General features: G+C 52.0%; 1 protein-coding gene across 13 annotated transcripts in view; it reads right to left on the minus strand.

The window, feature by feature from the left end:
* Positions 1 to 551: 551 nt before the first annotated feature.
* Positions 552 to 13884, minus strand: part of RGS6 (regulator of G protein signaling 6) — a 599839-nt gene continuing 586506 nt past the window's right edge. For 11 of the 13 annotated variants that reach the window (XM_086709359.1, XM_086709357.1, XM_086709358.1 and 8 more), the window contains 2 exons: positions 10329 to 10395; positions 552 to 1487 (listed from right to left, as the gene is read on the minus strand). In XM_086709359.1, coding sequence (XP_086565485.1) covers positions 1321 to 1487; positions 10329 to 10395 — 234 coding nt within the window. In that variant the 3' untranslated portion in view covers positions 552 to 1320. The remainder of the gene's footprint in view (positions 1488 to 10328; positions 10396 to 13884) is intronic. The other 2 variants (XM_086709368.1, XM_086709369.1) reach the window with 1 other exon arrangement.

The following is a 13884-nucleotide window of genomic DNA, read 5'->3' on the forward strand; positions in this document are numbered from 1 at the left end:
TTTGCTGCTTATACACTCCCCAGGGAAAAATTTCACCTATGGCCAAAAATAGATCGAAGGATAGTTCTAGCAGGTGGAGTGAGTGTCTGAATTCAAAAACATGTTGCTCAATACCGCTGTCTGAGGGCTCACGGGAGTCACAAGGATGACAACAATAATCGCGAGAGTAATAGCTACCGTTTGCTAAGCACCTACTACGCGTCAGGCACCTGACTCGGCGATGTACATGTATTACGTCACAGCCAACTGGCAGATAGTCGTTTTGACATACACACGAAGGGAGTGCAAGTGGGTTTTTTTTTGCAGGTTTTTGCAGGTTTTTCTTTGTGTCTGCTTTCCCCCTTGACGGTCCACTTCGTTTAGGGACCACTTTGCTGGGCTGGCAGAGAACCATTTGGTCCTGGCCTAGGCCCTCTGAAGCCAACTCAGCCCCAACTTCAGACACAAGTGAGACCTGGCCCTCCCTGCAGGGGCTGGGCCATGCCTATGCCCCAGCCACCTCTCCCCACCCCGGGGGAAGGGGGCTGCCGGAGGGGAGGATCCCAGTGCCCCCGAGTTCACGGCCATGTTTATTTTGAGTAAAACACGAGGGAACAAACCAAGGAGAAGGGGCGAAACCAGAATAAATTCGGAAATAATAAATGTTTCCAAAGATGGTCAGAACCTCCACGGCTGTTAAACCACGAGCTCTTTCCCGGACACCGGTGCTGCCTGTGGTGTCGGACCCTGGAGGCACTTGACGGGACCAGGGGGCAGCCCCACGGCCCCCGTGGGGACCCCCCCCGGAAAGTCGGCCTGCAGGGGGCTGAAAGAACCTGGAGGTGGAGCAGTCGGCGGGGTTGCTCAGCGGTGTGGCCTCCACCGGGCCGGTTGCACGAGGGTCCTTGCACAGATGGGGGCCGGGGCGGGGCCAGAAAGGGGGCCGTCGGGACGCAGCGGCTGTCGCTCTAGGGGGCGCTGTGGGCGCACTGGCCGCGGTGCGGAGGTGGGGGGTGGGGGGGTAATACTGGGGGTGCTCGGGGCCTGCCGGTGGCTCTTGCATCTGCCGGAAGGCGTGGTCCCCCAGACAGAAGGAAGAGTGGCGATAATAAGGATATGACCTCAAGTGAGAGTCACGACAGGAGCCCCGCCACGAGTTGTGCCCCGAACGAGTTAGGGCCAAGGGCCTCCTCGAGAATGGGGTGTCGGCGCACAACTGTACAAGGAAGAGAGGGTTGTAAACAGGGGCCTCTGCAGGGCCGACCCCGGGCTCTGTGGACTTTTTCTGCATGGTGTCCCCGGGCACCCACCGAGTCTCCCCTCTGCCGCCCGTCATCTCCCTCACTCCTTCTCTTTCACAGTGACCAGATCTCCCCGTAGGGAAACTCTGTCCGCGGATGTGGAGCGCCGCCGCCTGCCCGTGGGGTCGTCGGGCCCGGGCCCTGCGGCGGGGACCGTCAGGAGGACTGCATCAGGCCGGTGAGGCGCTTGCCCGCCAGCGACTTTCCCTGCAGAGACAGGCGACAGAGTTGGCACGCACAGGTGCACACACAAACACACACACACACACACAGACAGGGACAGAGACAGAGAGCCAGACAGGTGAATTAATTGTTGCCAGAGCCATGGAGGCCGAATGACTTAGCTACAGGACCCTGTTGATCTCTAGGTTTGGGAGCCTTGACCCCAGCACTTGGAACAGGCAGGGCTCTGGGGCAGGTTGGGGGGCCAAGGTGTGTTGCTGGTCCTTTGGGGGGTATGGGAATCTTACCCCAAACCAGGCATTTTAACTCTTAGGTAGAGTGTCTCAATGCTTATGGGCCCGTCCTGAACTTGATTTTATTCAAATGAGGAAGGAAAAGGTAGACTGGGGAGTAGGAAGATGACGGAGGTGGGTTGACCTAAGTAGGTGATGGTTAAGGATCTGGGTGATTAGAAGCTAAGGAATGAACTAGTCTTAAGAAGGCAGAAGACTTAGGATCCTTTCTGAAAGGTGGCAGTGAGCCCTCCTTGGGAGAGGCTCTGGGTTGTCTTGATGACCGGTTCTGGGACTGTGGAAATACAGGGGCATTTGCCAAGGCTGGGAGCCAGGCCGGTGAGCTGAGGCTGCTGCAGGACCCAGGCCAGTGCACTCCTGTCGTGTCCTATGTTCCTGGCTCTCCGTCTGTGGTACCCAGGGGCTGAACTTGACCCCACATCAGGACGTCTACAAACCCTGCACTTGTAACCCATGTAGCAGTTCTCAAAAATGAAAAAATTGACCTGGCTGGTAAGGCCTGGTGCATGAGGCACAGAGATCCTGAGAGAGATCAATTCCTCTATTGCCCCTGGGGGGGTGGGGGGTGGTGGCCGAGGAGCGTCCAGTGTGGGATTGGGCACCAAGAGGATGGATGAGGAGGAGGATGGGTAAGTCTCAGTCATTCTGCTTATTTTCTTTGACACACTCTGTGCCCATTCCCTGCTCACCCTTTTAAGAAATCCATAGTGGGGCCTCTGGGTGGTTCAGTCGGTTAAGCGTCCGACTTCGGCCCAGGTCATGATATCACGGTTCGTGAGTTCGAGTCCCGCATCCAGCTCTCTGCTGTCAGTACAGAGCCCGCTTCGGATCCTCTGTCTCCCGCCCCTTTTTCTCTATCCCTCCCGCCCCCTCTCAATACTAAACATTTAAAAATAAAAAAGAGAAATCCATAGCATTGGGAAGGAGTCTAGACGAGTGTGTGGCTGGACCCAAGCGGACTGATCACTGTGTCTGAGAAAATACTCAAACCCCATGCTGTCATTGACATCGGGTCAGCAACACCCTTGCCATCTGCAAAGGCGAGCACATGGTCCTCATCCGCATGGGCTGTGCTGTTTGGTAGTGAGAGACTGCAAGGGCCAGCAGTTCCTCATGTTCATTTCCAAGTGGGGTGTCAGGGCTCGTCTTGTTTACTGGGTTTGGCTGTGTGCAAGCTGGATGTAATTAAAAAAAATTGATCAGGTTTGTGAAGCCTGGTAGAGTACTCAATCAACTGGCTGATTGATGAATTGATGGATAATGGGTACATCTAGTAAATGAACAAGGGCTGTGAGTTTGCTGGATGCAAGACAATGGGTCATCTGGCTTAGCTCTCCATGGAGGGACCTGCCAGCTTGACTTTGAGAATTCTGATGGCAGGCATGGGAGCTTGTCCAGAAATGGAATCGCCCTCAGGAGCTATTGGAAAGCCTGTATCTACATCCCCTTTTCTTTCACTCCTCATGTTCACTAGTGAGACGGAACTTCGTTTTTTCTCCCCTATTTTAAACACACACACACACACACACACACACGCACACACACGCACACACACACAGAATCTCCCCAATAGCGGCCTTATCTGGATCTTCAAATACACTAAACTTAGCCTGCAGCAGGATGCATTTATACCAGGGTAAGGATTTTTTAATCAGATTTTTTTTTTTTTTTTTTTTTTTTTATCCTAGAGGGTTGCAGTGCCAGTCTTTGCAAATCACTAAAAGTAAGGTGGCTACTTGTCTGGGTAAAGCGGGTAGGACAAGAGCTCACAGCTGGCGGAGGCTGACCTTCAAGGACTTGCTCCGGCCCTGATTCTAAGGCACACCCATGGCTGGTACTCTCCTTGACTGCCCTTTCTTAGACGGAGCTGGAGGCATTTGTCATCCTGTTGGTTCACCTGGGATTGTGCCTTCTGGATGCAGGCCTGAAGGCAGGAAGTGTGGGTATGTGCGTGAGGTCCTCTCGGGGGAAATGTGGAGCTGATGAGTTTAGGGGTGTCCTGGTCCGAGGGTTCTAATAAACCTCCCCCAAACCCTTTACCCACATCCATCCCTGCTCGTATGAAAGGCACCGAGGAATTTTGCTTGCCTCTTGGTGCTGTTTACTGCTGCAGTAACCTGGTACCGTATACTGGCTCCTCCCCCTCTCCTTCTGTCCCTTTTCCACCAGGGCAACAAATTACACGTTCTGTCACCAAATGTATATGTTCTGGTTTTGCCATACATGGTATTTGGGGCTCTGATTTAGCTGGCGGATGTGAAAAAAAAAATGACTAAAGCTTCTGAATAACAGTGCACTGCCAGTGCCCATGTTAAAAGCCCAGAAACAAAGAGGGAGAGGTTTACCAGGCATCCAAACCCTCATTACAGCTACTTCCTCATTAGTGAGGTCATTTTGGCTGGAGAGGGGGCTGTAGGTTGAGGGAGGTTGGAGATTCTGTATCTGGAGAATTGTGTGACTGTCTGCTTTAGGTGCCTTTGGCCCGGAGGTCCCCCACCCTCTACCCCTCCCTGTTCTATAGAAAAGGCTGGGCCAGGCTTGGAGTCGCTAATTAATCTCTTCCTGCTTGAGCCCTGGAGCTCAGCCTCATAGCTCTGACTCCAAGGACCTGTGGCCTGCCGTCAATGCCTTCTCCTCCCCGCGCAACGCCCCCCCCCCCACCCACCAACTGCTTCCATATCTCAGGACTTCTGGGGCCAGCCTAGAGAACTTGCCCTGAGATTGTTCCCAGCCTCTCAGCAATCCAGGTGGCGTTCCTTGGCATTTTTATCTCCCTCCCCCCACCCCTGCACGCACACATTTTTCAAATGCCAGTTCTGATGCTAAAGGAGGTCGTGAGGTTTCGGGTCGGCTCAGGGGGTAGCTCAGTCCAACTGCAATCTGTCCGCTACTCAGTGACCTCTGGGGTGAGGCTGGAAGGTGGTTATTCATGCAGGACGCAGGCATGGCTAGCTGCCTGGCCTCGGGCTTTGGGGAAGAAATCCTGCAATCACACTGGCTCAGCAGCTGCCTCTCTTCTGAAGAGCCGAGGCTCCTGTAATTTTCAGGGATCAAAGTGAAATCTGACAGCAGAGGCTACCCGTGTTCAGAGATGAGCTGCCCCAAGGTCTATGCTGCTAGGGGCTTGCTGGGAGCCCCAGAGGTACCTGCTCTGTCCGGAGAGAAGAGATCTCTCGCCCTGCACCCTCTGGGGCTCTTTCCTCCCTCTTCTTCACCCCCAGCCCTGCCTCCGATTGGATGATTCTGTAGAAAACACTTAGGAAGGAGAGCAGTAACTCCCCCTCTGCCTAGCATCTTGCATAGTTGCAGGGGAAGCCATTTTTTCAGGGTGTGAATGTGTGATGTTCCCCAGTGCCGGTCATTTGGGAACGGACCATGGTGCCAGGGAACTGCAGCCAGCTCAGCCTGAGGCCTTGGCGTAGCTGAGCGAAGCAGCTGAAGGTGGTTGAAAATGCTATTAGCAGGCAGCCTTTGTCCAAGTGAGAAAATATACAGTGATTAAGAACCAAACTGCAGAAGGTACATTCCAGAGACACCAAAGCTTTGCATACAGACAAAGTGCTTTTCACCTTCGAGACATTTGGCAAAGTTAATCCAATAGAATTAGAATCCTTCAGTGTGATGGACTAGGTTCGCAAACATCCACCCTCCACCCTGACTAATCATTTCAGCTCTGTGGCCATCTTGATGGCTAGAAGTCTGGAAGAAGGTGGTCATGAAATCTTTTGTTTCTAAAAGGAAATGCACAAAAGGAATGGCGCCCTTTTGTGCAGTGCTTTAAGGAAAATCAACATGCTGTTCGACATGCTGTGGCTCTGTGCATCGCACTTCCAGATATTAATCAACAAAACATGCACGATCCGGGTTACCAAGAGCTTTTGCCGCTTACTTACCTGGGCGACTGAGGCTAAACTCTTTGGCTGGGAAGAGGGCTGTGGCTCAGAGAGTAGCCCTGGGGGTCAGGTGGCATATTGGGGGGTAGCAGAGCCAAGCACTGGGGACTCGGGCAGGACCCTTTCCAATGCTAACGGAGTACGGATATCTGAGCTGCTGCTGAGACTCTCAAGCTGATTTGCCCAGATGACCTAAGACCAAAGTTACAGATCTCAAATCCCCTAAGCCTAAATCCACGTTACTATGGGGATAGAAATCAACTGTGGTTGCCTCTGGAGGAGAAGGATGGAATTGATTGGAAAGGGGCGTGAGGGAACTTTCCAGGGTCATGGGGTATAGGTTATACTGGTGCATACCGTTGTTAAATTCATTGAACCACACATTTCAGATCTGTTCATTTTGCTATATGTAATTACACCTCAAAAGGAAACAGAAAAATGAAGGAAAAAATCCAGCTATCACATCTCTGCTTTGAAATTTCCCACTCCTTACTCCTTTCCAGTTGCTAGCCCTGTGACTTTGCCTTTGGGCTCAATCCAGTTCTCCCCACTCCCGGGTAGGAGAAACCTGGGTTCCTCTGCTAGAGAAACTAGAACTTGCAATAGAACCAATGTGGAACACTATTTCTCGTCCAGTGATCCAGATTGATCACTTTGTTGTGACGCAGGCATTTTTCATCCTTGCTAATGAAAAGAGTGTTGATTGGGGCTCACCCAATGACCACAGTAGCCCTCTGTGGGAGGCTCCAGAGCTGTCCTCTCAAGGAGCCTGAGGGTCACCCGTGCGTAGATGATGCTCAGGTTCATAAATGATGAGTGTGTGCAATCATAGGCCTGGGCGGCCCTGCTGAGGAGAGCAGTCAGGAGCCTAAGAGCCAGGTGGGAAGGTAAGGGTCCGGGCTTGGGTTCGACGGGAGGAGAGAAGTCAAGAACCTGTCTGACTTCATCAGGTGACTCCCCTGGAGGCTGGCGCCCCTGGTGCCCCTTCTCCAACTGAGCAAAGCAAAAGGCATGATTTCAAAAGGGCATATGGGAATCCTGTGACATCTCCTTTCTCAGTGTTGTTTCAGACTGGGGAGAGAGTGCCACTTGCTTGGGGGTAGTTTAGCGGTCTTAGAAGCTGGCATAGGATGGCAGCAGAATCCATACTCAATACAGAAGAGTTTCAAAAAGCTTTCCAACACTTCATCTCTCATCTCATCAAATGGCCCTCTGTTGAACTTCCTGGCAAGGGGAGTGGGGGCGGGGGCAGATGAAAGGGAAAAACCTGGTCTTGGGACTAGCCAAAGATCACAGACTGCTAATCCGCAGCAGGGCTAAGCGGGAGCCGCACAGGCGGAGAGGGTGCTGCTGGCTTCCTCACTCTTCCGTCATGGGGGGCGGGTGCCTGTGGCAAGATCCATTCCCAGAGTCTGTATTGTGCCTGGGCCCTTGCAGAGCTTTCTGATCCCTCTCAGGAGCTGAACGGCATTTTATTTGGCTTTAAAATATTCGATTTGACTCTTAAGAATAAGATACCACAAACATAAAACAACGCTCAAGTAAAAAAAAAAAAAATGAAGAACTAGGGGAAAATGGAATGACTAATAAAAAGTTCACTGGCTAGAGAATTAATATCCATTCGTGTACATTTAAACCTGTTACAGAATAAGGTAAAAAATACGATCATAGTAAAAATAATGGATTCTTTTGAAACAGCTCACTAACTTATGTACAGCGGTATAAACGACCAGATTTTTGCCATGTAGACGGTGGGTCTATGCAATCTACCGGTAGTCCTGTCTTCTGAAAGCGATTCCTAGAAAATGTCACTGGGGCCGTTAGCAGGTTCAGACACCTTAACTCTAGCCTAGTGCTTTTTATTTTCTTAATTTTTTTTTTTTTTTTTTAATTTAGAAAAGGTGAGTTGCCAACGTTTCCAACTGCACTGAAAGAGAAAGGACCAACCTATTCCCCGATCTCCCCGGGGCATTCTCTTTGAATTTCTAATTCCTGCCCTGTGGAGTGGCATCAATATCCCAGGTACCTTCTCTTCCTAAGTGCCTTCCTCTTCAACTAGCCCGGACCTCGATGGTGACCCCATTCCCGGGGGTACAGGTTAGCTGCCGAGGACAGTGACAGCCACCAGTGGACTGCACGTTGAACAACGATTGTGTGCCAAACACACTAGGCATTTTATAGACACTTGTGCTAATGTCCACACCATCCTGGCCAGTTACGCATTACTCTAAAGTCTTAGGACGTCTTAGGTTAAAGTCTTAGGATATATCATCTCGGCATCAATGAAGAAACAGGCTCAAACAGAGCTTGAGTTCCTTGCCTGAGGGCATCGGCTAGTCAGTAGTAGAGCTAAGTGGGGTGGCCTTCATGAGCCATACGCTTTCTACTTGGTATGTGGCCATCCCTCTCAAGGAAGGAGGCAGATGGAAAGGCTCAGAGACGAACGGCTGGCTCCTCCATGCCCACCCACATTAGGCAATCTCTTTGGGCACCCCAGGGAGATTTCCTCAACCTCACTGAGAAAGAAGCTTCCACTCCTGGAGGTGCTTGAGACCCATCTCAAGCATTTCTGTTCTGCCTGAGCTTCTTCCCCTCATCGCATCTGGGACTCCTGAGAAAGAAGACGCCACCTTCTGGCTGGCAAGCTTGGCAAAGTGAGACTGGCTAAGTGCACTGAGCTGGGGCACTTATCACCACTGCCTGGTGCACATGGCTTTAGAGTGCACCTGCGGGACAGGCCAGCTGAAGCCACTACTGCTGTTTCTGCTCTTATGTTATTGGTGTCGATGCTTCTGGGGCCTCCATAGCACCTGTCCCAGGGAAGAGAGAAGCAGGTGTGGTGTTTACCTTTCTCAGGAAGGGGCAGGCAGAGCTGCCTTACTCCAATTAGAACCAATGCCAATTAGAACCCAGTCCCTAAATCAGGTGTCCCAGCCAGGCTGGGGAAGCCCTCTGTGGGTGGTGTTCCTGGCCCTCTGACTCTGGCCTCCCATCATGCTCATCACTTACGGGACTCTTTGCAAGGGTTAGCCTCCGCCTGTTAATTTTGGTGGGTGGTGGAGACCTTCCCGCATGGTCCCCCAGCTGTGCAGGGACAAATCTGGAACCAGGCAGGCATGCCAGGAGTGACAAGGGGATAGCATCTGTGCCCTACTCTGGTGGCACGATGCCCAGATTCCCCAGCTTCCTTTCCAGGCTGTGCGTTTCCACTTTCCCCGTGCTCTTCCTGTGCAGGGGAAATGTCCCCCTTTTCATATCGGACCTCTTAGCTCTCCTTCCTCCGGTTCTGACTGAATAACTCTGGCGCTCTTTCTATACTCCGCGTGCAGGGAAGATCTTGGCGGATTCTCGAGTGGAGTGGAGGTGGGCATTCTGCTCGCAAGTCCCTTGGCAGTATGCCTTCCTGCAGCCCCTGCGATGCCCTCCTCTTCCCCGATTCCTCCACCTCCTCTCCAAATGTACTTTGGGATCTTAGCTCTGGTTCGCTCCAAGTTAGGCAAAGGTCAAAAGACTCAAGGAAACAGGGACATGGCTGTGTTGCTATTGGGCAGCAACTTGATGTTTTTTCCAAGTCGGACGTTCAAGTGACCCTTGACCGTGGCTCTAGGGGAGAGAGCCACTGAAGTTTCATGGAAGAGACAGCAGGAGGAATCATTTGCTTGGCAGTGTGGGACTCTTCCTGCAGAACCATGGGGACTCTAACTCCACCCTCCAAGGGCACCTCTCACCTCCTACAAACATGTTCACCCAAAACTCATCCATAGGTTGGGGTCCTTGGTTCAGCCAGCTGCCAAAGCAGAGCCTAGAAGGCACAGGTCATCATCGTGAGGACTGCCCCTCCCCCACCGGGCCCAAAGCACAATCTTTCCATAAATGTCCACGTCCATTTGGACACAAATGCCAAGGCAGGCTTAGTTCTCATTCCTCTCTTCCACCAGAAATGCGCTTCAGTGGGTATTCACCACACATGTATTTCTAACCTGAACAAGTGCAGCAGGGAATGGGCCAAGCAGCATTTTCAAGGGATCTCTAGATAGAAACTTGGGTCACTGAAAGTCCCATCCACTGAGAACCTTCTTCCTTCCCTATAGACCCTTTTTACAGGTTGTCACGAGGCTATTGGTGCCCGTGGGACAGAGGACAGGCGGTTGCCCTGCCTTCTCCCCTGATGGCCTAGTAGGTAGACATGAGAGATTCTCCATGTTTCCGCAAGACTTGGCCCTGGGCCACAGAGGAAGGATTATGGAAGCTGTAACCGGGAGATGGAGCCTAAGGCTGCTGCTGTTGGATTTCAAAGCATCTTCAAAGGTAGTGAGTGTTTCTGTCCTGTTCTGCTAGGGGTCCAGGAGAAGCGCGTTACAGGGTCAGTACCTAAAGACATTATCTGCACATCACCTCTGAGACAAGGGACTTCTCTTCGCATCATTTCTGGACCCCTGGCTCCTGGTCTCTTAGGAAGAAAAAAACCATGGGTGCAAAAAAAAAAAAAAGGGGGGGGCAGAAACGTGGGGACACCAAAAACTAGGCGCTGCTGACTGTTCCTGGGACGAGGGTGTGGGAACAAGAGTGATAGAGACAAGGCCACAGACAAACAGATCATCTCTTCTGGATTTTGGAGCACCTTCTGTGCAGAAGGATCCCCCAAAAAGTTAGAGAGTGCGGACGCCGGGATCACTCACCCACTGCTGGAAGGAAGCCACCTCGGGGGTGAAGTGCAGCGGCCATTCTGACTCTGCGCCAGCAGCACTAGGCAATTGTGTTTTTAGGAAGGGAAGTGAAGAATAACTTATCCAGCTGAAACCATGAACACCTGTGGCTTTAGGGGTGCCCCTGCCCAGACATGCACACTGCCGCGGGAGCATGCGATCCGCGCGCCAAGGCACATGCGAGTCTGCAGCGTATGTTACTTGCGCACCATACGCTGAACACAGAGGTGCGGGTCAGGCAGGCAGCGCGTGCACCTGTGTGGACAGCTGTGCCCACGTTCACGTGCATGTTCACACCACAGGCACGTACACAAGCATCTCAAGCAACCATGTGATCGGCTGCAGAGCTTTGTACGAGGCTCCGAAGGGGCCAATCTTGGACAAGCACTGCAAACTTGAGGCATTTACCTTCAGATACACATATAAAACCTGAATTCTCCCCAGGAAAAAGCCATGTGTGTCAGTGGAAATGGCCCCTCTGCTTCTGATTCTGCCAGTCCTACAAGCAGAAGCGTGGACCCCGGGGGTCTGGTTGAGGAGGGATTTCAAAGCATCCCCTGACACTTGCTTCTGACTCCTCCCACAACCCCACTCTGTAGTATGTGGCCACAAAATACAAGCTTTGGTTTATCCGGCAGGGGGAGCAACCAGACTTGGGGAGGTCATACTGCTCAGGGCGGCTCCAGACAGGCAGACAGCAGAGAGGTGAGGGTTTCTGGGAAAGAGGCTTCCTTCTTGGGGAGCGCTACATGTGGGCGGGGGGTGTGGGGGGACTGGATTTCACGCTCTGCTCATGGGGAGAACTACTCCTCATCTGTGGCTGGAAGCAGAAGGTGTCTCAGACTTGTGCACCTCAGTAGAGGGGTGCACATGCCAGATCCTGACAACGTATGCGATATTTTTCCAGGTGGCTGTCCCTACGCCCAGCACCACACAGCTCCCACAGCCTCCAGAGAGGTGCTTAGGGGCCCACAGGGCAGAAGCTGACCTCTCAGTCGCCTTGGTCCCTCCATTCCCAGGGAAAACATTGGCTCTGGACTTTAAAAATAAGCCAGTAGTAATAGCTACCATATCGAGTCATTCTAATGAGCTGGTCACTGTAATAACTAGATGTGCTTTGGACACACTGTCACATATGAGATACACACATACCTGTCCCCGACTGCAAATGAACATAATGATACCTACCTTGGAGAATATTGTTGGAAATTAAGTAAGGTAATAAAAGCTCAGCATGCGGGGGGGGGGGGGGTGGGCAAACAACAACATAATAATGAAAATAATAATACAAACAGTTCTACTTGAGCACGTATGCTGCACTCGGCTAAGCACTCTGCTAAGTGTATTTTTTCCCCACTTAATCGTTTCTTTTTGTCTCCCTTTTACAGATGAGGAAACCAAGGCTTAGAGAAGCTGCTAATTGGTAGAGCTGGAGAAGAACCAAAGTCCCTCGCTGACCAAGCTCAGCATGGTGTGGATGCCCACAGTACGTGAGCCCCCGAGAAATGGCATCGACTACCATTATGCCTTCATTTAGTCCCAGCATCCACCCTGTACGGTGGGTACGGCTGTGTTATACCCATCGGGCAAGCAAGGAGCTTCCCTGGGGTCTTATGCCAAAATCAGGTGGACCGACAGGATCCAGCCAAGGCTGTCCATCTCAAACCCAGTCCACTTTTGTGCATTCTGCTGGGCACCGAAGGGACCTTGTTCTTGGGGCCAAACGAGCAGGTCGTCTTCAATAGGGGATGAGAGGGTAGCTGGGGGAAATGTCACTGCCAAGTTCCAACAACATTTGACCCTAGGTGGTTGGTGCTGCTCAGGCACGCCCCAAATGTGACCACCTGGCTGCCGGTGGGTGAGGAGCAGTCTAGACAGCTCCTGGCAGTGAGCCATGAGGAGCCTCCCAGAGTGCAGTCCCCATGGGGGCAAGGTGCACCTCACTGTGCATTTAGTTTTTCATGCAGTCCTGGGGAGTGTGGATAGGAAGAGGACCCTGACACTAAAGCTGAGCAAAGATGCTGAAGGGCAGGTGGGGGACCCCAGCGGCCACCTCCCCACCACTCCTTCTTGGTGATCCTTCACATTACATCCTACAGGTCTAGAAACAATTTAAGAAAAACTATCATTGAGACCTAGCAAATGACAGGCTTTGGAGCTGTGTCATTACCAAGGAAACCGCCATCAAGTACGTGATCGCTGGGATGCGATCACTCAACACACACTAATGGTGGACTCTTTTTACATATTTAGAATAATGGATGCTCTGGAACCTTCTAGTATCATCCAGGACAGAAAATCCACCAGAATTTCCCTTCTACTTTCGCTATAGGTTGGATTGAGTTTTATATCGGCTGCTCTATCTCTACTTTCCAACTTAATCTGTTGTGATGTAAAGGCCAGGTCCTCTATCCATGCCTGATGGTCTGTCTTTTCCCATTAGGCGTGGGGGTTCAGATGTACCCTGTTCTTGGTGCAAACGAGAAAGGCCAGGATCATGGCATGGAAACGTTCTCCAACCCTGTGAAAAAGCATGGATGCCTTCTGAATCCCCATACCTTTCTCTCCCCACCCCTGATAGCCAGGCACTGATGGTGCCTGCTAGAGTTTTAAAGGTCTGTCGGAGGGAACACAGTACCAATCAACTGTAACTGGGTTTTCTTTAGCTTAAAAAAAAATGTCTTATTAAAACTTTGCTGAGTTTACGGGGATCGCCATGTTTAATGAGAGGCCTCGAAGAATTTGAAAGCAAGAGATGAGGAGAGGAAAAAAGCCATAAGCTGTAATCACCATAATTATACAATCCCATGATGAGTTGGAAGCAGCCCCGGTGAAGCCTGAGAGAAGAGAGAGTGTCATCCTCAATCGTGCTGGTCTTCAGGACATCTGGGAGGAATGTGACACGAGAGCCCTTCCCTCCCCTGAGTTGGGCTGAAGATGAGTCCTCGAGGCAGAGCCCAGGAGGAGGGCGCCTCCGGAGGGCAGTTTCTCCTCGGTCTAAGGCCTCTGGGGGGCATGTTCTGCTCCTGGCCAGGCGGAGATAGAGTTGATGCCAGCCGCCCACCTGGAGTCTGTAACTGGCATTGTGGGAATGGGCAACTGGCGTCCTCATCTTTCCTGCTTTCAAAAATCCACCCTTCCTGGATGGGAATGATGACAGGCCCAGCTTTCTCCGACTCAGAGCCAGGGTGCCCCACGCACATGCCCACTCCGGCTGTGCTCAGCCTGATGGCACTACAGCCGCTCAGCTGCCCTGTGCCAGCGGGCGCCTGTGTCCTCTGCTCGCTGACCTCCTTTCAGGCATTGGGGGGAGAGAGCCCTGTTGCCAGAGCTCAGCTGCAGCCGCAGCAATTGGCTTAAAAAAAAGAAGAAAAAAGAAAAAACCACCAACAACAAAAGGCAAGGATGACACGTGAAGGGCAGTAATTCCGCTACTTGACAGTTTCCCCTGCTTCGCCTGTGTCATCATCTGGCTTTTTCTCCCCCAAGGCAGAGGCTCACCTGACTCTTACATCCCTCTCTCCCAATC

This window comes from Puma concolor, chromosome B3 (assembly GCF_028749965.1).
Source record: "Puma concolor isolate L17-30 chromosome B3, mPumCon1.1.hap2, whole genome shotgun sequence".
NCBI lineage: Eukaryota > Metazoa > Chordata > Mammalia > Carnivora > Felidae > Puma > Puma concolor.